The sequence below is a fragment of the Erithacus rubecula genome (assembly GCF_903797595.1).
Source record: "Erithacus rubecula genome assembly, chromosome: 2".
In the NCBI taxonomy this organism is placed as follows: domain Eukaryota; kingdom Metazoa; phylum Chordata; class Aves; order Passeriformes; family Muscicapidae; genus Erithacus; species Erithacus rubecula.
The window spans coordinates 32,303,009-32,326,336 of record NC_136685.1 but is presented as its reverse complement, the minus strand read 5'-3'; the positions used below and the strand labels follow the sequence as shown (position 1 = coordinate 32,326,336).

Below are 23,328 nucleotides of genomic sequence, written 5' to 3'. Positions count from 1 at the left end.
ATGCTGCTCTTATGGCAGTTGCACAAACAATTGGCATTGTATAGATTGTTTACTTCAGTAGTGTTTATAAACACTTTTTTTTCCTTTTTTCCTTGAGGAGAAAATAAGCAGAGCTGTTCTTTCAGAATATATTATGTGTATTTTGCAATACATGGAACTGCTATGCTTAGTAAAGTCAAATGTAAGCAAATATATGAAGAATTAATTCCAAAGCCTTGATAGCTAAGACAAGTAGTAGTGATAACTGCCTTGAGTTCTGTAAACAAAAAGGCTTTGGGTTTGGAAAGTGTTCATAATACCTAAGATACTAAATTACTATATTTTCTTAATAGTTTATTTTTGAAAGATAATATGCAGTATCTAATTCAGTAACTTTTGCTTGGACAAGTAAAAGAAAATGAAGGATATCAGTTCTGTTGAACTTCATTGCGGATTAAGGGATTTATAGAGCCTCCAGCAGGTATGAGTAACTCATTTAGTATCTTGGGAAGAAAAGATCAGCTATACTTGACTTTCATGGTGGTGAACTGCCTGTGTTAGATCGACAGTACCTGGAGCACTGTGATTTATGAAAATACTTTTCAAAGACTAGCACTCTCAGAAAAGGTACAGCTTATCTAAGACAAGCCATCTATGAAAAAAAATTTGTTTTATAAGAGGATGAGATGGTGGGAATAGGTGGGGAGGTTGGAGTTTGATTTTTTTTTTTTTTTAATTCTAAAAGAATTTTAAAACTACTGGCTTCCTCTGTTCTCATAGATATTTATTTCCTGTTCTTTAACTATATGACCCAAAATGCATTTTAGCAAATAGAGTCTAACAAGATAATAGCGGTCTACAAAATCTAAGTAATAATGTATTTTTAGTATGTAGGAAGGTCTCTTTGCTATCTGAATAATGGAATAATATGGATTCTTGGAAAGTACAAGTATAAAGTGCAGTGGTTTTGTTTCATTTTTGTTTTTAAAAAGGTCATCTTCATTACATTCTGCCTTGCCAAAGTCATTCCGTGATCTTGTGATGGAAGAAGAAAAGTGTATGAGTGTGAATAATTCACCTGGTACTAGTATTAAAAGATGTAGATATAAAGGATCTGAGGATTCTTCAGTCCAAAACACCATAAGGTAAGAATGCATTTTTTCTAATTGGTCAACCATTATACAAGAAGCACAATGACCTGTTAAATTCTGCTGAAATAAAAAAGAATAAAATTGTCATTTAAAAAGAGCATTCTTCTGATGATTCTGTTAATAAGACTGGAATACTCTTAAGAATAGGAAGCTTAAGGACTTAAACAATTTAATGCTACTGCTAGTACTTTGTTTCAGTGTCAAAGTTTTTGTATCCAAATAGATGGATCTATATCAATGTCATCTATATCTATAACTATATCTGTATCTATATCTGTATCTATCTATATCTATATCATCATCTATATCTATGTATCTATAGTTTCAGGCTCCAAACAAAATGTGTCTATATGTGGTAGTTTGCATATGTATGTATGCATAAAATGATAAATCTGTATTTTCTAACCTGTAGAAATTAGGTATTCATGAGCATTCAGATATGGTATTCATGGAACATTTTGCTAAGAAGTATTTCAGTATTAACCACTGAATGCATAAAACTAGTTTATTCAAACACAGTTCTGGCATTTCCTAATCTGAGTTTTCTTATAAAGTTAAGTGCAGTTTTTCATGGATTAAATAAGCTTACAGAAACATTGGTGCACTAGTTTTGTCTGTATTTTATAATTGCTGTGGGGTTACAGTTCTAAAGATAAAAGGCACATGTAAATTATACCTGTAGTTATTAGACAACATTGCTCTTTGGTCAAAACATTTGCTGTGCATTTTCTTGCTACCTCCAATAGAATCACTGTTCTGGGTTAAAATAAATGCCTAAGCTGAGGAAGGAGGTCTGTATGACTGAACTGTCCACCCACCTGCATTCCTTCCCCCTGTCATCAGTAACTTTGAATGCTAAACATTTCAAATATATTTACAAAACAGAGAGCCTGAAAATCTTACAGACTTTACCACCTAGTATCTGGAAGCACTGCAGGCCAGCTGATGCACAGTGGTAGGGAAGCCAAGTGTGACAGCACAGCTGGCTGACTGGTGCCTTCCCTGGCAAAGGCACAGCCCAGTATGCCTGCAGGAGGTGAGCAGGGCAGGCTCTGTGACAGAAACCAGGATGAGCCACAGTCAGTGAGCACAGACAGGTGCATTGGGATCAGGCAAGGTTGACGTCAAACCTGCAAATCCAGTCAAGCTCAGGAACAGCAAAGCTGGGCTTGGCCATAGCTGCAGCATAGCTCAAGAAGGGCCTGAGGGACTGAGCTTAAATGCAGCTCCTGGGTAAGGAGGGGGTCCTTCTGTAATTCCTCACACAACTCTTCTTACAGCACAACTTTAGAGCAGTCTGACTCAAGTTTATGCAGCTGCCCTGAGGGAGAAGCTTGCTGAGCTGTTGGTGCACAAGGAGCTGTGTCATTATCCAGCTGTTTTTCTTATGAACTCCTGTTTCATTGTGCTCCAATAACTGACTCCTCTGTGGGGAAAAGAAAGTTTTGCTGGGCTTTGCTTTTGGTTGTGCAGCCTGTATAAAAACTGGTGTTTCCCTAGGACAGAAGTATTACATGTTTTACTGCTATATAGAGAATAAAATGAGGGTAGAAATGTAGGAATGTTGTGTGTAGGATAGTGTCTGAGGAGAGAGGTAGGAGGCATTTGGAGTGTGTGTGATGGGGAGGCATTCCTCAGGAACAGAATGATAAAGCTGAATTGAGCTTTACTGTTGTGAGTGGAGGTGTGGGAACATGAAACACTAATCTGCAGAACAGGTATTGTTCATTTTGTTGCTAGCCCAATAATAAAACTTTTCATCATATGGGAGATTCCAAGAGCTCATGAGAAGAGAATTTGCACTGGATTCTATTATTAGCTTTGTCACAACAGCTCTGTGATCTTCATCAAGTAATTTCTTTTCCATTGCCCTGTCTCATCTTCGCAGCCTGGCCAGTCTGCAGGCTCTCAAAGTGGACTATTCAAACTGAATCCAGGTCTAATACATTAAATGTCTGAAGATGACACATTAATCTAGTGGAGGCCTAGTAGATGGCTAAATTGACTATCATCACTTTGAAAAGAAGGCCCCTCCAAAGTTATTTCAGGTTGTTTTCAAATTGTGTCTGAAGATGCTTATTTCTTTCCGTTAGGTATAAAGAACCTAGGTGGCTAGTTCCTCTATCTGAAACTTATGAGTGGATTTCTATTTTATTTTTGACTGTACAGTTTTGTCACAGTAGGCTGTGATTTTTTACTTGTGGCATTTAATTGCTATTTCTGTGAAGATTAATTATGCACATCCTTACCCCTTCCTTTTTAAGGGAAGGAAATTACAAAAATGTAGAACATAAGCAATCCTCACCTGTTAATGTTAGACTTGGTGATGGGATACTGAAGACAATTGCATTATTTAATGTTCCTGCTTTGTCCTTCTCCTTTGGATAAGCTGTGCACTAACTGAGCTGACAATTTTCTTAGATCACTGGATGAGAGTATTTTGGATAGTGACATAAGCATTCTTTCTTCTATGTACCATCACCTTCCAATTTTTGCAATGCAGACTTTTTTTTTTTAGGTAAACCATGTAATGAATTGTGGTGATTTGAACTGTATTTCATTCAGAGGCAGATCATCCCAGGAGCTGGGGTGCATGGATGTGGCTGCATGGTTTCCAGGGCCACCTCAGCCTTGGGAGTTATGCTGTACATGTGCAGCTCATAGTCCAAGCTAAAAACATAGGCCTGACATAACTTAGTTGTGGCAGCCTGAGTTGTCTTCACTGTGTTACTCCAGGGAGCAGTGAAGAGTCTTAGTGGAAACAAGTATTTGCAGCTTTGTGTGGGAATGGCCTAGTTCTGTCATGGCTAATAATGAGCTAATATGTAGCACATGATTCAAATGGTATAGAAAAACCCAGGAGGGTTCTGTAGGAGACCAGGCTTTGTCTTCTTTTTCTGATATCAGTTATTAGATCAGGAAGGCACCAAACCTGACCTGGCGTCTCATGAACAACTACTTAAGAACCACTGGGGAGCTGAGGGAGGGCTGGGACATTTTGGTGGCTGCACAAGAGTCATGGCAAGTTCAGCCAACTGAGTTAATCAGGTTGGTTCAGTACTGATGATACTTGGCTGGTTTATTTCCATGCAGAACCATTTATATGTCTGCATCAGTCTTAATTTCTAAGACTTCCAGGTTTCCAAGTTCTATATTTTTGTAGCTTTTTTTCCATTTTCCTGTGTGTGCTAGCCTCACATTTCTCCTAGTCATTTTGATGCCAGCTGAGGAATTAAATTAGCATGTTGAAATATCTGCAGTTGATTTTATATCTGGACTGAGTGTCTTGTTAGCAAGAAACACAGATGTACATATGTACAAACTGCTTCCAAATATCTGGACTGCTTCCTACATTTTAAAGCTCCATTGGCTTTAAACGAGGGAGGTGACACAGGTATTTACTTGCCTTTTAACTGATCACTAGAGTATGCTGTGATGCTGGAACTATTAATTCCACTTTTGGAAAATTACTGTTGAGGTGGTTTTTTTTGTTGTTATTTGGGTTTTTTTGACTTGTTTGTATAGAAGTCATCAGGTTTGTTAAGTGTAACAATCCAGTTGGGTTCATTTGTAGCAGTGCTATGACTTCTTTGGATTGGGAATGGAAATAAGAGTTTAGCTGTCAAATCAGTTGCTGTCAAATGTGCTGGAATGGGAGTAGTATTAAAGCAGGTGGAAAAAGAGATAAAATTGTAAGATAATGTCAGTATAAAAGAACAGACGACTGCCTCCATCTCCTGTTTGTCTTCCTTTTCTTTGGTTCTTTTCTGCTTTTCAATGTTGTTATCTTTAAATGCAGTAAAAGCTGGAAACTAATTGATCATGGAATGGTTTGAGTTCGAAGGGACTTTCAAGATCATCTCGTTCCAGCCCTCCTGCCAGGGGAAAAGATCCCTCCTACTAGACCAGGTTCCTCAGGGCTCCATCCAGCTTGGCCTTGAACACTTGCAGGTGTGGGGCATCCACAGCTTCCCTGGGGGACCTGTTCCAGTGCCACACCACCTTCACAGTGAAATTTCTCCTAATATCTAAACTGGACCTGCACTCTTTTAGTTTGAAGCCTTGTCAACATTACCTGTGCTTGTAGAAAGTCCCTTTCCACCTTTCTTACAGGGTCCCTTCTTGTATTAGAAGGCAACAATTATGTCACTCTGAAGCCTTCTTTTTTCCAGGCTGAACAAACCCAATTCCCTGTTTTTCCCTGAATGGAGAGATGCTCCATGCCTCTAATCACCTTGGTGGCCTCATCAGGACTTGCACCAAGGTCCATTTTTTTTTTTTTTTTTTTTTTTTTTTGTGCTGAGGACCTCAGAGCTGGATGCAACTAAAAAATAGTGTCCTGTTTTGAAGTCACAGAATAATTCTGATTCTCTAGTTTAGCCTCTTGCTCAAAATAAGTCAAACTAGATCATGATACTCAGGACCTGGTCTGGTTGAGCTGTGACTGCTTCCAAGTGTGAAGATACCCAGACTTTTCTGGCAGCAAAGTTCAGTGGATAATCATCTCTATATGGTATTTTTATTTTTCATTTTATCTATCTGGGATTTACTATTTTGCTTGTTATGTATGTTGCCTCTATTCTGTCATTGTGCACCTCTGATAAGATTCTCGCTTCATCTTTTCACTATCCTGCAGTCAAGTAGTTGAAGACAGCAATGAGATATCCCCCTTGCTGCCCCCCTTTAGGATTAGCAGAACACATTCTTCCTAATCCTGGATTTGTTCTAATTTGACAGCTTCCTTTTTGTATTGAGGAGCCCAAACCTTAGAGTGATACTCTGTATGTAGACGGATAAATGGGAGGAATTGCTTCCTCTGGCTGCCTTGCTACAGTATTGCTAGCACAGCCCAGCATGCAGTTGGCTGTCTCTGCTGCAGAGGCACTGGCTAGTAACATCTTCAACTAATTGCCAGCCAGGATTCTGCAGGTTCTGCTTTCTCTCTGCTGCTTTCTAGCCAGTCAGTCCCAGCCTGTACTGCCTTGCAGGGCTGTTCTCTTCCAAATATGGGACTCTGCACTTGCCTTTGAAATTCATTGGTTCTTGTTGCCCATTTCTCCAGCCTCTTGAGGGCTTCTGAAAGGCAGCCTGGCATCCAGAATGTGCACCATTCCCAACCTCTCCACAGCCAGCTGTGGCTTGCTGAGGGTCTGTTCTGTTCTACCAAACATGCTTAACAGAATTAGTTCCAGTATCAGTCCCTGAGGACCCCCACTAGTACTTGGTTTCCAGTTGGACTTTGTACAGCTAATCCATTTCCAGACCATTTTCCACCCATCTCGTAGTCCATTTACTCAGTCCATATTTTTCAGACTGAGTACAAGGATGCATGACCTGGCAATGTGCATTGTTTGTTTTGTGGGGAAAATGATGTTTTGTGACAGAAAGCTCAACACAATTATTTTAAATCCGTTTTTGATGATGGATGTTAGTTAGATTTCAGATTTTTTGAGATCTTGCCCTTACTACTTAGTGGTAGGAGTCATGTTTTTTGTTATCCTTGGAATTGTATTCTGGGGAAAATATTTCAGACAGAGAACTTGGTAATTACTGGAATTCTCTTAACTTTCTATGGATTTTTTTCCTGTTTTATGCAAGAACTTGTGGTCACTTACAAAGGATTACCAAAGTGCTAAGGAAAACTGAGAATGATTTATTCAAACAGCAACACCCTTAGAGTTGTTTGCAGTGGCATAGAATAATTCAAAAAATGCTTGCCAGCATTTCACAGTATGCTGTAACACTTTTGTAAGGTTCTGGAAATTACAAAACTATCCTGTCAAAGATAGGTATTAAATCATGAGAGTAGGGCCCTCTCTTCCTGGTGTAGGATTTTTCTGACAAATATACTTGTCTCTTAATGAATACAGTGTAACAAATGTGAACTTCTTTTTGTTGAGAGATTAACATTTTGTGACTGAATTAAATATCTTCCTGCTAGGAACTATATAAATATTTCAATATTTTTTTTCTATTCTGTTAATTTTAGTTTTATGCTGTTTTTGTGAATGTGAGAGGTGGTTACAGGAAATGGACTGAAAGTCCATAATTTATGGGTTTACACTCAAAGAATTTACTCTGGTGAGATTGCTGCACTGTCTCTTTTGCATGAAACACTTCATTTGAATGCAGGATAGTTGGTATTTTTTATCTTGAATCTTTATCTTTTTATCTTGAGTTTTTTGTTCTTTCATATTAATTGCAAACTTCTATAGGTAATGCTGTTAGTGCATAACTCCGTTGGCTAATTTGCATGCAAGTCTGTTTTTTTTTTCTTTTTTTTAATAAACAACCAGAAATGAAATTTTTTTTTTTTTTCAAATCCTTAAATGTTTGGAAATGCCAGAATTAATGTCCAAGATGAAATTCCATTAGGGTCTGGTAGTTAGAAATAAGAATCAATATCTTTTTCAGTCACAGTATCACACTTGAAAACAAATTCCACATTATATCCTTATGCCTTTCCTCTGTCAAAACCCTACACATTTGTTGTAATTTCCTACTGCAATTTTGTATTTCACAATCTGATGTAGGAGAATGCTCTGCCAGTACTTTCCTTTCCTTTCCTACCTGTCTCCAGGTGCAACACTAGAAGTAACCCAGGTCTGGAAGACCATGTTCTGGATTCTTCACAGGAGAGTCATAAGTAAGTTATAGTGGCTTAGGTTCTAGGACTTGTTTTACTGTATGTTGTGCTCACCTTGATGTTGCTTCATAATGCTGTTTGGTTTTTTTTTAATTGTTTGTTTTTGTTTTTATTTCAGTCCTTGGTCAGCAGCATCACCAGCCAGCTCTCCTGTGATTGCACCTGTCATGTTCTCAGCTATTGTAGAGGAAGAACGCCAGCAAGAAGCTGCTCTTATTAGGAGCAGAGAAAAGCCTTTGGCATTGATCCAGGTAAAGTGCTAAGTTACTGCTGTTCTAAAGTAACACAAGGAGTTTCCAATGGCTCTTTCAAAGGTCAGTTAATAGTATTAGTTATGTATTAGTACATGTTATTTGCATTATTAAATATAATTTAAAAATAACTTCACACTGCTGTTTGATAAGGTAGGCCTCTATTAAAGTCAAAATGGCTGAGTCCATAATAAATGTATTTGCAGCATCAGAGAATGGTTGAGTTTGAAGGAAACCTCTGGAAATTGTCTAATCCAAACCCCTGCTTAGAGCAGGGTCACTTTAATGCAGGTTTCTCAAAGCTAGGCAGCGTTTGATTATCTGCAAAGATGAAGACAAGTTGCCTCTCTAGGAAACCTGTTCCAGGGACCATTCTGACCCCAGAAAAAGATTTTTAAATGCAATTTTCTGTTTTTCAATCTGTGCCCATTTCCTCTTCTCCTGTTTTTGGCTATCACTGCACAGGTCAGTTCTTTTTATTCTCTCCTAGCAGGTATTTATACACTTTGATAAGATCACCCTAAGCCTTCGTTTATCCACACTAAACAAGCGCAGTGCTCAGCATTTCCTCAGTGTCGGATGTGCTGGGCTCTTAATCGTTTTTGTGCCATGTCACTGGGCTCTTCATTATATCCATGTATCTCTTGTAATGGGAGGTCAAGAAATGAACCCAGCACTTCAAGTGTGTCTCACCAGTGCTGTGTAGAGGGGAAGTGTCATCTGTCTCACTTCTCTGGCAGCACTGTCCCTCACAGAGCATAGGAGGCTGTCACCTTTCTTTGCCATATGAGTGCACTGCTGGCTAAAAGTCTTGATTGTCCACCAGAACCTCCATTCCTTTTATGCTAGACTGTTTTCCAGCTTGTCAGCTACCAGTGTGTACTAGTGTGTTTCCCTTTTTTGAATTTCATGAGATTTCCTGTAGCCCACTTTTCCAGCATGGTCTGGGTTTTTCTGAGTGGCAGCACAATGATGTGGTGGTGTATCTGCCACTCCTTCCAGTTCTCTACTGCTCTTAACTTTGCTGAGGCTGTACTGTGTCTTCCTGTGAGTAACTGATGAAGATGTTAAACAGTACTGGCTCTAGTCTCAGTGTTGGTGCTGGTCACTAGCCTCTAGCTGGACTCTGTGCTGCTGGTCACAACCATTTGACATCACCAGTTCTGCCAGTTTTCAGTCTGTCTCCCATGGCATGTATGATGTGTGTTCTTAAACTTGCCCAATTCAACTCTTATTTAGTAATTAAGCTGTACCACTTTCTTGGACATCACCTAGAGGTCACTCAGATTCTCTTGCCCTTCTTGAAGGTAGGAATGACAGTTGATTCCTTCTAGTCCTCAGGCATTAACCCTTATTGCAACAATTTTCAAAGGTTTTTTTTGAGAGTGATGTTACAGTCATTTTGGCCAGCTCTGATCTCCAGGGTCTGGTATTGCTGGAGCCCGATCTTTATACTTAAGATCAAGATAAAGGTCCCCACACTTTCTCATGTCTTTTTCATCCAGTAGTGGATCTGTGTTGTCTTTTGTAGAAGCCTCTTTTGTTGCTCTTCGTGTTCCCTGCCAGATTCCACCACAGATGGGCTTTGACTTTCTTAATTCTTTTCCTGTGTAGTCACACAGTGTCTCTTCTGTGTCACTTCTTTCTGTTTCCATGTCTTGTATGCTTTCTTTTTGTTTGAATTTTGTCAGGAGCTGGTTTGTTCAGCTGTGCCCCTCCTGCCATTCTTACATGGCTGGGAAGCTCATTGGCATGGTCTGTTCTTGAGCTTGACTGAGGTGATCTTTAAAATCAACCAGCAGTCCTGAAACTTTCTTTGTTCTGTGGCCAAATCCCATGAATTTTTCTGAGCAGACACCTTCATTATCTTCTCTTCTGAAGTCCCAAGTTGTTTGCTATTTCTCTTTTTCCCAGCTTTCAGGATCCTGAACTCCAGTATGTCATTGTCCTTGCAGCCAAGGCTGTCTTCAGCCTTCACATCCCTGACCAGCCCTTTTCTTTTGTGAGTATGAGATCCATCAGAATGTCTCCCTTGATCACCTCCTTCATTATCTGTGTTAAGAATTTTTTACCAATGGGAAGATGTTTTAGAGTTCTTGTCCAGCTCTCTTGCCTTTCTAGCAGATATCAAGGTGCCTCAAGTTTCCCTTGAGGATCAGGGCCTGAAAACATGAGGTTTCTTCAAGTTGTCAGAGGAGTGCATCATCTACTACTCCTTCCTGATTAGGAGGTTTGATGCATTCAGGGCCAGTAAAGCCAGTTCATAACCATGCCTGTGGTGTAAATGTAGACCTGACACTGACATACATGCTCTTTTCTTCCTTCCAGATTGAGGAGTGTGCTATTCAAGACTTACTAGTCCACTATGAAGCTTTTGACAACCCCGAAGAATTTGTGACCGTTGAAAGGGCTCCACAGGGACCTATAGCAGCACCTATGTGGAACAAGCACTAATTTGTACTCTTCATAGTCCTCCCTTCCACAGTTCTCATAGTTGTATGTGCACTTTTGAGACTGTAATTCTTCTTATAAGTAAAACTGGACTGAAAGGAAAAGGATCATGTACTTTTAACATCAGCATTAAAACACTGCCCGTAATCACTAGGCATTTGTTAGAGAGAATGAAATAATGTGTTCACTGTGTCATTTACCCACAGCACCTATTGTATGTATGTTTTAAGAGCATTTCTTTAATGACACCTATAATTAGTAATGTTACATGAGGCTGTAGATTGGGAATGTATTTGCTAATCTTAAATTGTAAGGGTTTTTTGTTAAATTAACAGGTGAAAAACAAGTGTTTATTTTGTGATTTATTGTGGAATTGAATGTGCAGAATTAAACACCTTTAAAGTTTGGGGGGTGGTGTGTCCTTCAGACCTTCCTTGCGAATACTGGGAATACTGGGAAAAAGTTTGTTCTTGAGCTTCATGTAAAAGTACAGTTTGACAATGCAGTTTTTCTTAAGTTACATGTGCAAGTCCTGGTTCTCTGGTTGCTGTAGCCAGCACATTTTCCTTTGTGCCCCAGGCTGTGCCTCTGTGTGCTCAGCTGTGCATGTTTGTCACTGCTGTGAGTGAGCCCAGCCTTGGAGCAGCTAGCTCTGTCTTGAAGTAAAGCACACAGCTCAAGAGAGTGTGGTGCCACTTAATTAGCCCATCTGTAGTCTTACTCTGGTAAATATGGTACAGTTTTAGAACCACTGTGTTTGGGGATGATTCACTTGAAGTGCTGAGGAAATAAAAGATTGATGTATAAGTTGATAAAACTGTAGGGGTGAGTGCTTGACTGGGAAATTTGCAAACGCCTAAGCTACAAAGATTGTCATAGGTGGCTTTCAATATTGTGTTCCAAAGTTCTCTGTGCCTGGTTGAAACAAATTTATAGATACAAAAAAAAAAAAAAAAAAAAGAAAAAGATAGCCTTATCTGCAATATTTTGTCAATTTTGTCTTGTTTGTATAGATGTGTTTGAACTTGTACTTCCTCGGTAATGTCAGTACTCATGAACTCTGGAAAACTGGAATGAAGAGATCTACAGAAAAAGAATGTAAAGAATTGATCACTGTGTGATAAAAGAATCTTGAAAAAAGTGATGTAGATATGTCTTAATGATTTCAGGTCAAGCTACACCAAAAAAACCCCCACAAAAATTGTAAAAAACTGCAATAAACTGTAAAATCTTGATTTATACAAAGTTAGTATACTTTTATATGCTATCTATATATAATTAATGATTTAGGTAACTAGAGTAATTGATAGGTATTTCTTTTGTGTCTGAAACAAGAACTGTAGACATTTTTAAGCTTTACAGGCAAGGAAAGATGTAGGTTTTAATTCTGTTTTAAATTGTACTGGTAATTCATTCACTAAACTGGTGATAATACTTGCATTAAGGGCTTTACTTGATGAACTGAAGGACCTTAGGGCCTGCTGAAACTATCCTGTGGTTTAAAAGAGAGCTTATGTAATGTGAGAAATAGTTATAGAAGCAGCAGTTCCAGGTGGGAACCTAATTTGTTATCAAATGTAAACTTACTGTAAATTTGCTAATTTGCTTTATTTTTCAAAATGCTATTGAAAGTCTCATTCTCCTGAAATTTTGAGAGGATTGATGTTTCCACCATGCCAAGGAGCATGACTGCTTTCAAGTTGTGGTTTTATTGTCACAGTTTGTTTAGGCATCATCACTGGTTATACATAATATTCATAAACAGAAGTGAGGAATGGTCAGTGTACCACTCTTCTGGAGTTGAGAATTCTAAGCTCCTGTGGTAGAACAGCTCTATTAAGGCTAAAATGTGTCACAGAAATGTGGCATTTTCTAGCTTGGATGCCCAACTTTGTGGCCTTTTTTTGTAATGCCAAACACAAATTCAGCTCTAATCACGTTTTGTCATTTCTGGGCTTGTTAACTCCTTTAACTTGCACCAAAACAGGGTTGAATTCCCAGGTTCTAGTTCACATAATGCAGCACATCAGAGTTTGCAGTAAAAAACAGTACTTAGGATATAGATATATAAGTTCAAGATGTGTTACAGCTATTTAGTGTAAGAAGTACAACTTTAACAAAAGGATTCTAGGGAAGTATTTGTTATATCTCAAAGACAAATGAACCATCCTCTGAAACAGTTTCTTGGAACATCCCTAAGCATTTTGTCTTTTCTCCATCATTTATTATCCCCAGCTTCAGTAACCTCTTAAAAATAGAGGGATAAGTAAAATTTGCAAATTTTTTCACATTCAAATGGAGAAAAAAAAAAACCAATTTAAAATTTTAGTAATACTGCACTATCTTCAGGACTTGCTGTTACTGTGTCAAGACATTTGAAGAATGTATAATTTCTGCACTGTATATTGAAATGAAAATGTAAGTAAAGTGGGAGACTTCAGTCAATTATAGAACCTTTGCTACTTTTGTTCCTCAAGGATAGAGGTTGTTAGTGACTAACCTGTTAGAGGTTTTTAGTGACTAATCTGATAGTATTATTGAATGGAATTTCCATGTAAGGACTAATTGTACAACGCTTCACAGAACTGCATTGACAATAATATTACTTGATTTCCTAATTTAGCTTGTGTTATAAATCTTGATGATACCTTCCTACCATATGTTTTTTAACTGAATTCCACGTCCCCCACCCTGTAGTTAGCATAATTTTTAAGTGGCAATAGAATATTTCAGTTACATATTTTGATATGAACACTTTTGAACTTCAAATGTGTCCATTTTTGTCCCCATTCTTGCCCCCTCCTTTTTTTTTTTTTTTTTTTTTTTTTTTTTTAAGTAATGCAGAAAGAGTCTCTGGGCTCTTTTGACAGTGTTCAGCTTGATTGTGTTCATTGATTGTTCTGCAATTGAAATTGTTCTGCAGCCTCTTGGCAGCCTGAACTCTCCTCCTTACCCAAGGAATTGCTAGCTCTGATGTAAAGACAAGTCAGAACAGAATACCAGTTTGTTAGATCATATTCTAAATATAAAGGCAAAAGATGTACCCTGGCCTAAAGTAACTTTAACCCTTAATGCTTGATTTGGAGGCTATCAGCCAGAGAGAGACACTGTTACTTTGTAGTAACAGCTACTGTTAATTAAGGTATCAAATGGTCTTGGAATCTATTCCATCCATTTTTACTCCCAGGAAAGTTTGTAAAACTCCACTGAAGAGCTTGCTACTTAAGATGAAGGGAAAGGTTTTCTCTCTATTGATGTGCTGGACACTAGTCAAGTGAGATGTTGAAGCATATAGAAGATGAACCTCTCCTGTCAAGGTTCTGGCTGTGACAGACCTCAGAAATGCCAAAAGGGAAGGGACTATTTTTGTAGTGTTTTGGGTGTCTAACCTTGAGAAAAAACTTTATTAACTGTAGAAGGCCAACAAATTCACACACACACAATGTATGTTTGAAATGAAAGTTTTTTTAGCAATGATGCAGCAGGCAAGTTCTTGTGAGTTTAGGGAGTCCCTCTAATGATCTGTGTGAGATTTTTCTTTTACAAGAGAGTGGTATCTGACACTAACTCTACCCAGAAAGCTTTTCCTTTCCAATAAAATTCTTCCTGAACTAGTGTGTATCATGGCACCAAAAAAAATGCCATTTTTACAGCAGCTTTCAGACAACCTGCATAGACTCATATTACACTACTCCTTCAGCACTAGGAGCTCTTGAAGGCTTTGCCTGGAGGAAGGGAGTTGGATGTGAAGAATGTGCTGGAGATGAAGATTCTCCCCAGGTAGGGTGGCTGTTCTAACAACGATTCTGCTTTCTGTTCTCTTTTCTGTTTTTCTGTTTTTTCTTCTTTTTCTGTCCTTCGGTTTTTCTGTTCTTTTTTTTCTGTTTTTATTTTTCATTCTCTATTTCTCTATTTCTATTTCTCTTTCATTATCTTGTGTTCTCTTTTTTTCTCTTGTTTTTATTTCTCATGTAGAATACTATTTCTTTAGCATGACCTTTTGTTCCTTTTTTTGTGGCACCTGAATAACATGAGAAAAGAGAAAACTTTTGTAATGGCTTCAGGTAAAGACTGGCAGGAACTAATACTAATAGAAGCTGGAAATCTGCTCCTTAGATTGGCCTTGAAGAATACACTCTAGTTTATCAAGGTGTTGCTTAAAGCATGTTTTATTTATGTGATTCAAGTGACTGAAATGTTCACAGTGTTCTGTTTCAGTACATATATAGATTTAGGCTCAGTCCTGAAACATGAAATGGGGTCATGGTGTTGTGTGACTGAGTGGTGGTCACAGACAGTAGAGTTGGGTAGACAAATGAGGGGAGCCTGACAGTCCTGGGGTGGCTTCTGAGGACTGTGCATGGGAGTTCTCTCCAGGTTCTGGTGTCTGCCTGGACTGATGTTCTGCAGCTCCATTCAGACAGCACTTGAAGCTGCCTGAATTTGCATGTCTTAACCTTTGCAAAGAGGGAGGAGAATTCCTTGGTTCATGTTTTCATGGGAACACCTTGAGTTTGTCAAAAGCACTGGCTTTGTGCTGAGTGCATTTTCTTTGTGTGGCTCGTCTCTGAGGATGCTTTTTACTGGAAATGCCCAAGCAAAGTCATGATCTCAATAGGATTAATAATCTTGTGGATTGGGAGAACAGTGTTCTCATTCAACTGCAGTTTTTTGGAGAAAACTGATCCAGGAAGATAAGAAAGTCTGAGTCAAGTGATGGTTTAGAATAGATCATCGCACTCCTCAATCTTGATTTGAATGAATTCTTTGTAGATCAACAGAGTTTTAAAACACAAAATTTTAATGTTTGGGGTCAATTCTTCCAAGTCATGCATGAGCCTTTCAGGGATAATGAAGGAGATACAATTGTTAAAAGCCTGGGTATGTTTGGGGGATTTTTTCTTGTCTCATTTGCATTAAGGATGTATGAAAACAGATAAGCAAGCAAAGGCAAGTTGACCTTACAGCAGACTTAAACAGATCCACTGCATTTGCTCTCAAGTAATAATGTACAGCTGGAGGAAAGATGGGAGTCAGTTTTCTCCCTAATAATAATAATAAGTCATAATTTTCATGAATAATTCTCAAGTAAGAATGTAAGCAGGGAAAATTGATCCAAAAGTTTTTGTATTGTTCTCAGTACTTTAAGATTTCTTTTCTTATTGTTTTCTCCCTTCTGTATTCTTTTAAAGTTTGTTTCAGGAAGAGAGGGAGAGTGCAACACCTGAGGCTAGATTCTCAGCCAATTTTTCACAGTAGTACAGTTTCCAGATTTGTCTCCTCACACTGATTGTCATTAAAGCAGAAGAGGAGTCTTCTTCCCGTAGTCATTTCACCATCCTGTAGTTCTGCAGGAATATGTCACGTATGTTTGTCAGGCAGTGGACCCTGACTACAAGGAAATAGCTGTCTGAGCTGTAGGTTGCATGGCTGGGAGGGTGCCAGGTGCCCTTTGCTTTAAGCACAGCCTCTGTCCCTGAGCGTGAGCACGGCTACGACCCCTGTACAATAGGTGAAGAGATCGTGAGAGCTGTGCAGGAACACAAACTGTTTGCTCCTGCCTCCTGCTCATCTCTCCAGTCTTCATGATTCATCAGACGTGACTGCCTTCACTGTGATTGTGCTTCTAGGGCAATTGTTTGTCTACTGTTACAGGTTTGTTCTGAAGTGGACCCCTCTCTGCAAATGTCATAGATGGCAACATAACACATGGTGATGAGAGCTCTGCTCATGCCATTTGGTGACACAACGCTGGGAACAACTGATATGTTAGCAAAAAAAGAAAATGATAAAGGGTATATCAAACTTTTTTTTTCTGTTTTCCTTATACACACATACAGATTTTTTTTCTCACCTGCCTTCTCTATACTGTCTCTACTACTGCAGTAGAAGGCAAAAATGTACAGAATAGATCTGTTTTTCCCACTGTACAAGACACACCGCCCATGTTCATGCACACTGCAAAGATGTAGCTGGGCTGTGAGGGCAGTGGGGTTTCCAGGATCACATCTTTGTGTTACACAAATAGCTGACAGCACGTGGGCTGAAGGGAATGTGTGTGCATGCACGTGTGCATAGCTGTGTTTGCTTATGGTTGTAGAATTGAATTATATTGCACCACTTCAACAAATACAGGTAATGTGTTATCTCTTTCCTCCCTCTCTATGTACTCAGTGGTAGTGAACCTTTTCATCTGAACTTTATCTATGTGCTTTGCAAATGTTAACAATTGCGTCTCACTGTATTTGTGAGGTGCACTAACTTCCAGGTGGTGGCTGTCAACATGCAAGTAAGAAGTTATGGTCATGTCTTGAAGAAGAATCTGGAAGTTTCTCCTCCTTTTCCTGTCCCATGTGGAGCCTGTAGCTTTTCTGGGATCAGCTATATAGGCTAAATGCTGAAAGATTGAATGCCTTTCAACCAAGACTTGTTCCTCTCTTTCTCTGACCCTCTCTATGAAACTAGTGCATCTGCTGCCAGAACAGGCTTGCTCCACAAGAAGAAGTGGAAATTGCACTCCCAGGGCACTCTCTCTCCTCACTGATGGCATAAAAAATGAGGTTTTGGCTGGAATTTGTCTGAAAACCCATTGTAAGTTGCAAGCTACAATTACCTTTTATTCATTCTCGTCTTTTAGTTTTGAGCATCTTCTTTCCTAGAAACAATAAACCCAGGTTTTGCTTAGTCCTTTTCTCCCTACTCTTTTGCAGCTTCAGAATAAGCAGCAATAACTGAAGGTCTAGTATTGATAAATCTTTGGTGGACAAGGAGATTGAAATGTTTATATGCTGCTGTGAAGTGCTATTGTATGCATTAGAAATGCACCAATTGCAGCAGGAACTAAAAGGCTTTCACCAGAAGTGGCAATAACCACGTGTGTGTGGTGTTTTAGTTTTGTAATGGAGTGAATTAGTATAAATATTCTTAATATTCCTAATGTTCCCATATAAAAGTCTTGCCTGCATAGCACTCATTAAGCTGCATTGTTCAGATCTCAAAATGACCACCTTAATTTCAGTAATGTTCAGGTTCATGTAGTTTTGAAGCTGAATTTAATTTCTCCGGGGTTGTGCTTTCAAACCTCCTATAACTGTGAACATAAATGAGCCATAAGTCTCTGATGAGAAAATATTTAGCTCATTAAGAGGCTGAGATTTGAAAAAATTCTTCCTGAAAGGAGCTATATAGAGTAATATTTACACTAAGTACTGACTTTGTGAAAAGCAACACATCAGTGTATCAAGGGGCAGCTCCTACATTGGGTATAGTGGAGTCCATCCTCACCAGACCTTTATACTCAGTATTTTTTTCTCTTTTCTTCTATCTCAGGTGATACACAATCATAGTGGCATATGGCAACAGAGATTTTAAGCCCATTGAAAAATAAAGGTAACTACTGACCTGATACAAACCTTTGTTAGAGCATGAAATCTCTTTTTGCAAGATCCCACAGAAAATCTTTACTAGCACTTTAACACCTTGCAGAATTCTTGGGTATTTCTGTGCCTCTGCAGTAGGCCTCTGCACATTTCAGAATCTACTCCCAAGGTGCTGAGATGCACTTGTAGCAACTTGGGCTGAGCACAAAAAGGAGAAGAGCAAGTTACAAGGATTTTTTTTGTTTCTTTGTTTTTGAACATACGGCAACAAAATATTTTCCCCTCCACAGCGTAATCTTGATAATGATATTGTTTTTCTGTAACTGTTTGTGTAGTAGTGTGTTGTGCATGAGGTGTCTGTCACCCATTCCTTCAGGCTGCGGAGGTCCCCCTGGATGGCAGCACAACCTCTGGTGTATCAGTCACTCTGCCCCATTTGGTGTCATCTGTTCCTGACAATGCACTCTGCCCCATCACCTGGGAACCTCAGCGTGAACCTCTCCTTTAGCTTTTGTTATCAGGTGTGTTGGGTACTGCTTTGACCTTTGCATGAATTATTATTTGAATTTTTAATTTCTTTTTTTTTTGTAGGCTGGAAAATAAAAAATGCTTTTGTTTGCATCAAGGCAAGAATTGGGGCCTCCAGCCTTTTTCTCTTGCCCTGTTTTGCAGAGGTCAGCATAAGCTGTCTTCTCCTACTATCTTTCTGTCACAGAGTGCTGGAAATCACAACAGACACATCTGTAGCCTGGAGTTTCCTTTTGGCAAGCTAGTTATCTCACCGAGGGAAAATTGAATGTCCATGTCTTCAGATTGTCTAGGAATATTTAGAGGACAAGTTTCCTTTTTGACTGTTCAAGGGCCCCATTCAAACAGTGGGATCTTTGAAGTGGAATGGCCCTAAATGTGGGGACAAACACCATTTGACTGCTGAGATTAGCTCAGTGGGTTAGAGCATGGTGCTATTAACACCAAGGTTGTGGGTTTGCATTAGCCATTGAAGAGCTGGATTTGAGGATCCTTGTGGGTCCCTTCTAACTGAGGATATTCTGTGATTTAGGAGAATAGGTAAGTAGAATATATCCAATACCATTAGTCTAAGCACCTCATTTGCTCAGGAGTGTTGCCATTTCTCTCCATTTAGGGTCTGAGCTCTCTTGCCTTTTCCTTCCCTTTGGTTTGGATGAGACACCACTGATGAGTGAAAAATCTTTACTGGCTGTATCCATCTTAGGCCTAACCATCTACCTGCCTCCATGTTTGTGTGTTACTGAGATGTTAGGTGAAGAAAACTGTCAGAGTTCATTTACTGATGGTGTCTTTTTACTTGTTTCTGTTGTTTCCTTAATGGGAAACAACATTCTGCATTTAAGTGTCTTTCTCAGCTTCACTTAAAGGAGTTGTTGATAGGGAGTGTCAGCATGGTCATAATTATCCTTAAACAGTAGTTTAAAGCAGATTAACATATCATTAATTGTCTAACACTATAATACACATTTATCGCTATTATTGTGATTCTGTTGTTGCAGCAAGGTATTGACCATATTCTCAAAAACCTTACTGCAGGGACAGAAATATGAAAGTCCAGCGAGCTTTTAAAGCTTGGTTGTTAAATAGAAAAGGAAATCAATCTATGAACTATTGCAGGCAATCTGCTTTGGGTAGGACTTCTTACTGGAACTGTGGCAAGATGGGCATACTGGAGATAGGAATTCTGAAAAGACAATTTTCGCATCAACTATTTTTAGGCAAGGAAAGCACAGGAGACTTATCTCCCTATGTAGCCAGTGCAAGGATTGTTTTGGATACCTTTGAAAGGAGCAATGTAGTGGACTGAAAATCAATGTTTTGCCTTATCGCATTTGAACTCATTGCTGCTTTTTTAATTTTTGTCTTAGTCTAACTGGGTCCTCCTGAAGGGCTGTAAAGATCTTTGTTTTAGCTTTGTGTCTCTGGATACAAAGCTGAAGAATATTTTGAAAAATGAAATGCTTTTGAAAAATGGTTCTCTGTAAACCCATCTGCTTTAGACTACTGCTTCACAAGGTTTTTGCATGCAAGAATTGTGATCTGCCCCAGCTGTAGGCATGTGTGGAAATAACCAACTTGTACATTCTGCTCTTTAATAAATTATGGACAGCTTATCATGGCCAGATATTAACTAAACTATGATGTATCAGGTTCAGGACTTCTTTGGGTTATGGGATTGGGGTTTTTTTTTTTTTTGTTGGTTCATGACCTGCTTGTTGGAGCTGGTTTTGTGGTTTTTTGTCATATCCATTGCTCCATCCACCACCCACCCCTACCCCAAAAGAAGTTACAGATGAGAAATGAGAAGTATAGAGACATTTACTATGGTTAGGGATTGTGGACTGACATATGAAAGGTCTCCTCCCACTTTAGTCAAAGAAAAAATAGGTTAACTCAAGTAGGAGTAGCCTGCTGTGCATTATTATTTGGACACTTGTTTTCAGCAAGGATTATGGGATCAGGTAAAAACGGTTGAAAATGTCACTTGCTGTTTCATTTTTGTCAGTTCTGGCATTTGGGAAGATACAAGAACAGTTCCATGTTTTCATTCTGGAAATATTACTAATAGCTCATAGCAGCTGGAGGAGATGCAGTGGGTAGAGCAGGAAAGTACAAACACATGGCAATTTATCATAGAATAAAAGTTGATGATCTTTTATTTATTAAGAACATCAATCAATGTCCGTTCAGGAAGAAGGAAGATTTTATGAATAGGAATGTAATATTTCTTTAATTAACTTATTAGAAGTGTTCAGAGTTGAATGTTTGTAATACTGCCTTGGACTCTGAAGCAATATGCTGGCATCCACCAGAGTCAAGAACTGGCTTTTTTACTCTTGCTCTCTTTTTTCATAACATCTCTTTTGGATTCTATTGTTGACAGCGTAATGATGATTAATTTCACTTACTGCATGTTGAATCTCTTTTAACCTTGCTGAGCAGTTCATGGGGAGAAAGACTAAGTCTTAAGTTTTGTGAAGTCCAAGTGTAAGGAAGAGCTGGAAAATGTCATAGACTCCTATGTCCTACTGAGCTGTACACATAGAGTATTTCCCTTGTGGATCCCCAGACTTTCTTTATCAGGTACCAGTTTGTCAGACCCTTTTTCCCAAAAGTTCCTGTGTCTTGAATATCTCCAGAAGGTATGGCTGGTTCTTCATGCACTCTCGTTTGGTGGTGCAGCTGTGGCTGCAGAGAAAATGTATCAAGCCCTGAGCCTTGGCAACACTCCTGCCTTCTTCTATCAGTTTAACATATTTTGGATCAGGCTGAAAGGGAGAAAAAACCCAGCAGATTGCATTTCTTTTAATGTTTTATGTGTTGCACTAACTGAAACATGGTCTTGCAGTAGTAACATTACCAAGAGCCGTTTAAGGTTTCATGATAGTATTTAATGGCATATACTAACTATATAGTACCAGAAAGCTTGCTTTAAAAGGAAATTTTAAAAAACAAAGATTATTTTCTCATTATTTCATCTTATGCTCTTGACACTTGCCATGGAGGTTGCAGCACCTTCCAGGCAGTGCCATGGAAGTGCAGTCTTGTAAGCAATGAAAAGTGGGATGGAGAGCTGGCAGAAACCAGGAACCAGTGTCCTGCTCATACACCTTCACATATTCATGGTAGGAAATGCTTCCTAATGAGCAGAGTAAATTTTTCGGCAAAATTGTCTTATTTCCCTGTGTCTAAAAGCATTTCAAGCAGATAAGTTGTCACAGAGATTCTTCTGCTTCCCCCCTGTTTTTTGTGACAGCAGTGAGACACAGAGTTCAGTGTCCTGGTCCTGCTTCTTCTTTCACATGTGTTGTTCTCACCAAGTAAAAAGTCCTGAAAGCTGTTTTCAGTTTCTTTATGTAAGATCATAGTGCCCTGTTCAGGGAGGCTGCATCATTTTTCCCTCTGTCGTGTTTTGTTGAAATGTAAATTTAAAAACTAAAACACCTGTTAGGGTAGATTATCTGACTTGTTTATACATTTGTGTTGTGGTTTAATCCTGGCCACCAACTCAGCCCCACACAGCTGCTTGCTCATGGGATACTTTTGGTTTTCTTTTTTCTTGTTCTGTTTTCTATGCTTTCTTTTTTCCTTTTTTACTCTTTTCCTTTTTAATTTTTTTCTTTGTTTTATTATTTTTTTAACCTGTAAAGATTTGTCTGGAATGAGTAACTCTAAAATCTAAATCCTGCTGCTAGTGCTATGAACTGTCATTATCTCTTTGGCACTTGACTTCTGCAAGTACCATGACCACTTAACTCAGTGTCATGGGCTGAATTTGGCAATTCTGACTTTTCAGAAATAGCTTTCCCGCTGACAGTGGCTCAGGCTTTTGACAACCCTATTTTTTTTTATGATCCACTCATCTTTTAAGTGATGCTTTCTACCTGGCTCAGATTTTCTGTGTTGTCTTTATGGGCACTGAGAGGAATTCCTCTCTGGCAGGGCCGGTCTGGAAGAATAATAAATACAGTCTCTTGGAAATCTCTGCTTTATTTTCCTGTTTCTTTCTAGTGCCTGCCTTTAAATTCTCCATTAGTTGATATGGTGATGTTTTCTGTTTGATTGTGAGGTCAAAGTTCTTGTTCAGTTGATGTGTTTTCACATAGCAAGGTCACTGTCTCAGCAATTAGCTATCTACCTTTCAGTCTCTTTAGTGATGTACCTGTTTAGATTGTGATATTTTTTTCATTAAAAATGAAACAGAACAAAAAAATACTCCTCAAAACTCCCACAACCCAGAAATCAACTAAGTGGAAAAAGTGGAAATCCTGAACCCAAAAAACTCCCTCTACTCGTTGCCTATTATCCTCTAATATCCTTTGCTACTAGTTTTTACCTACTCTTAAAAGTTCTGGCTGCCTTTTGTCAAGCAGACATTTATTTCAAGATGTTCTTTCCAAGTATTTCGTGACCATCTCTTGATAATGAAGCTGATGTGCAGCCCAGCAGCTCGCTGCCTTTTCCTGGAGTGGTACATCTGCTCTGCCTGGCAGATCTCAGGCTGTATGCTGATTGCTGCTTCATTCACTGCTTTATTTTCCAGGATGTGGTAGCTGGCTTCCAGCTCCCATCAACACTCAAGCTGCAGTGTGCTGAGACAGTATCCTGTAGAAGCTTACTCCAATTGTTTTCTCAGGTGGCAAGTGTACTTGGAGGTATTTTTTTTGAGAAAATATCAGGTAGTTTTATACCCTAGATTATTGTTCTGATAATGCAGTAGCATTTTGACCTCTTTGGAGTCAGTGACAGACAATGTGTCACTTATATATTGTAAGTGACTTGTAAATAACCCGGTTTTAATCCATTTTATATTTCCTTTTCTATGTCTTAGTTTTAGTGTATGTCTCAGGTTTAGTTACCTTATGCTTTTTTTTTTTTATTCAGAAAATGTGGTTTTTCCTCCCTATGTGAAATTTCAACCTTATCCCTTTTTCATGTGT

The 23,328-nt window shown here is 38.8% G+C and overlaps 1 protein-coding gene across 3 annotated transcripts in view; it reads left to right on the top strand.

Annotated features, from left to right (window-relative positions):
• Window positions 1-11,723, top strand: part of IBTK (inhibitor of Bruton tyrosine kinase) — a 52,908-nt gene extending 41,185 nt beyond the window's left edge. For 2 of the 3 annotated variants that reach the window (XM_079326790.1, XM_079326789.1), the window contains exons 26-29: window positions 972-1,124; window positions 7,711-7,776; window positions 7,895-8,027; window positions 10,356-11,723. In XM_079326790.1, the coding sequence (XP_079182916.1) occupies window positions 972-1,124; window positions 7,711-7,776; window positions 7,895-8,027; window positions 10,356-10,481 (478 nt within the window). In that variant the 3' untranslated portion in view covers window positions 10,482-11,723. The remainder of the gene's footprint in view (window positions 1-971; window positions 1,125-7,710; window positions 7,777-7,894; window positions 8,028-10,355) is intronic. The other variant, XM_079326791.1, reaches the window with a different exon arrangement.
• Window positions 11,724-23,328: the final 11,605 nt, after the last annotated feature.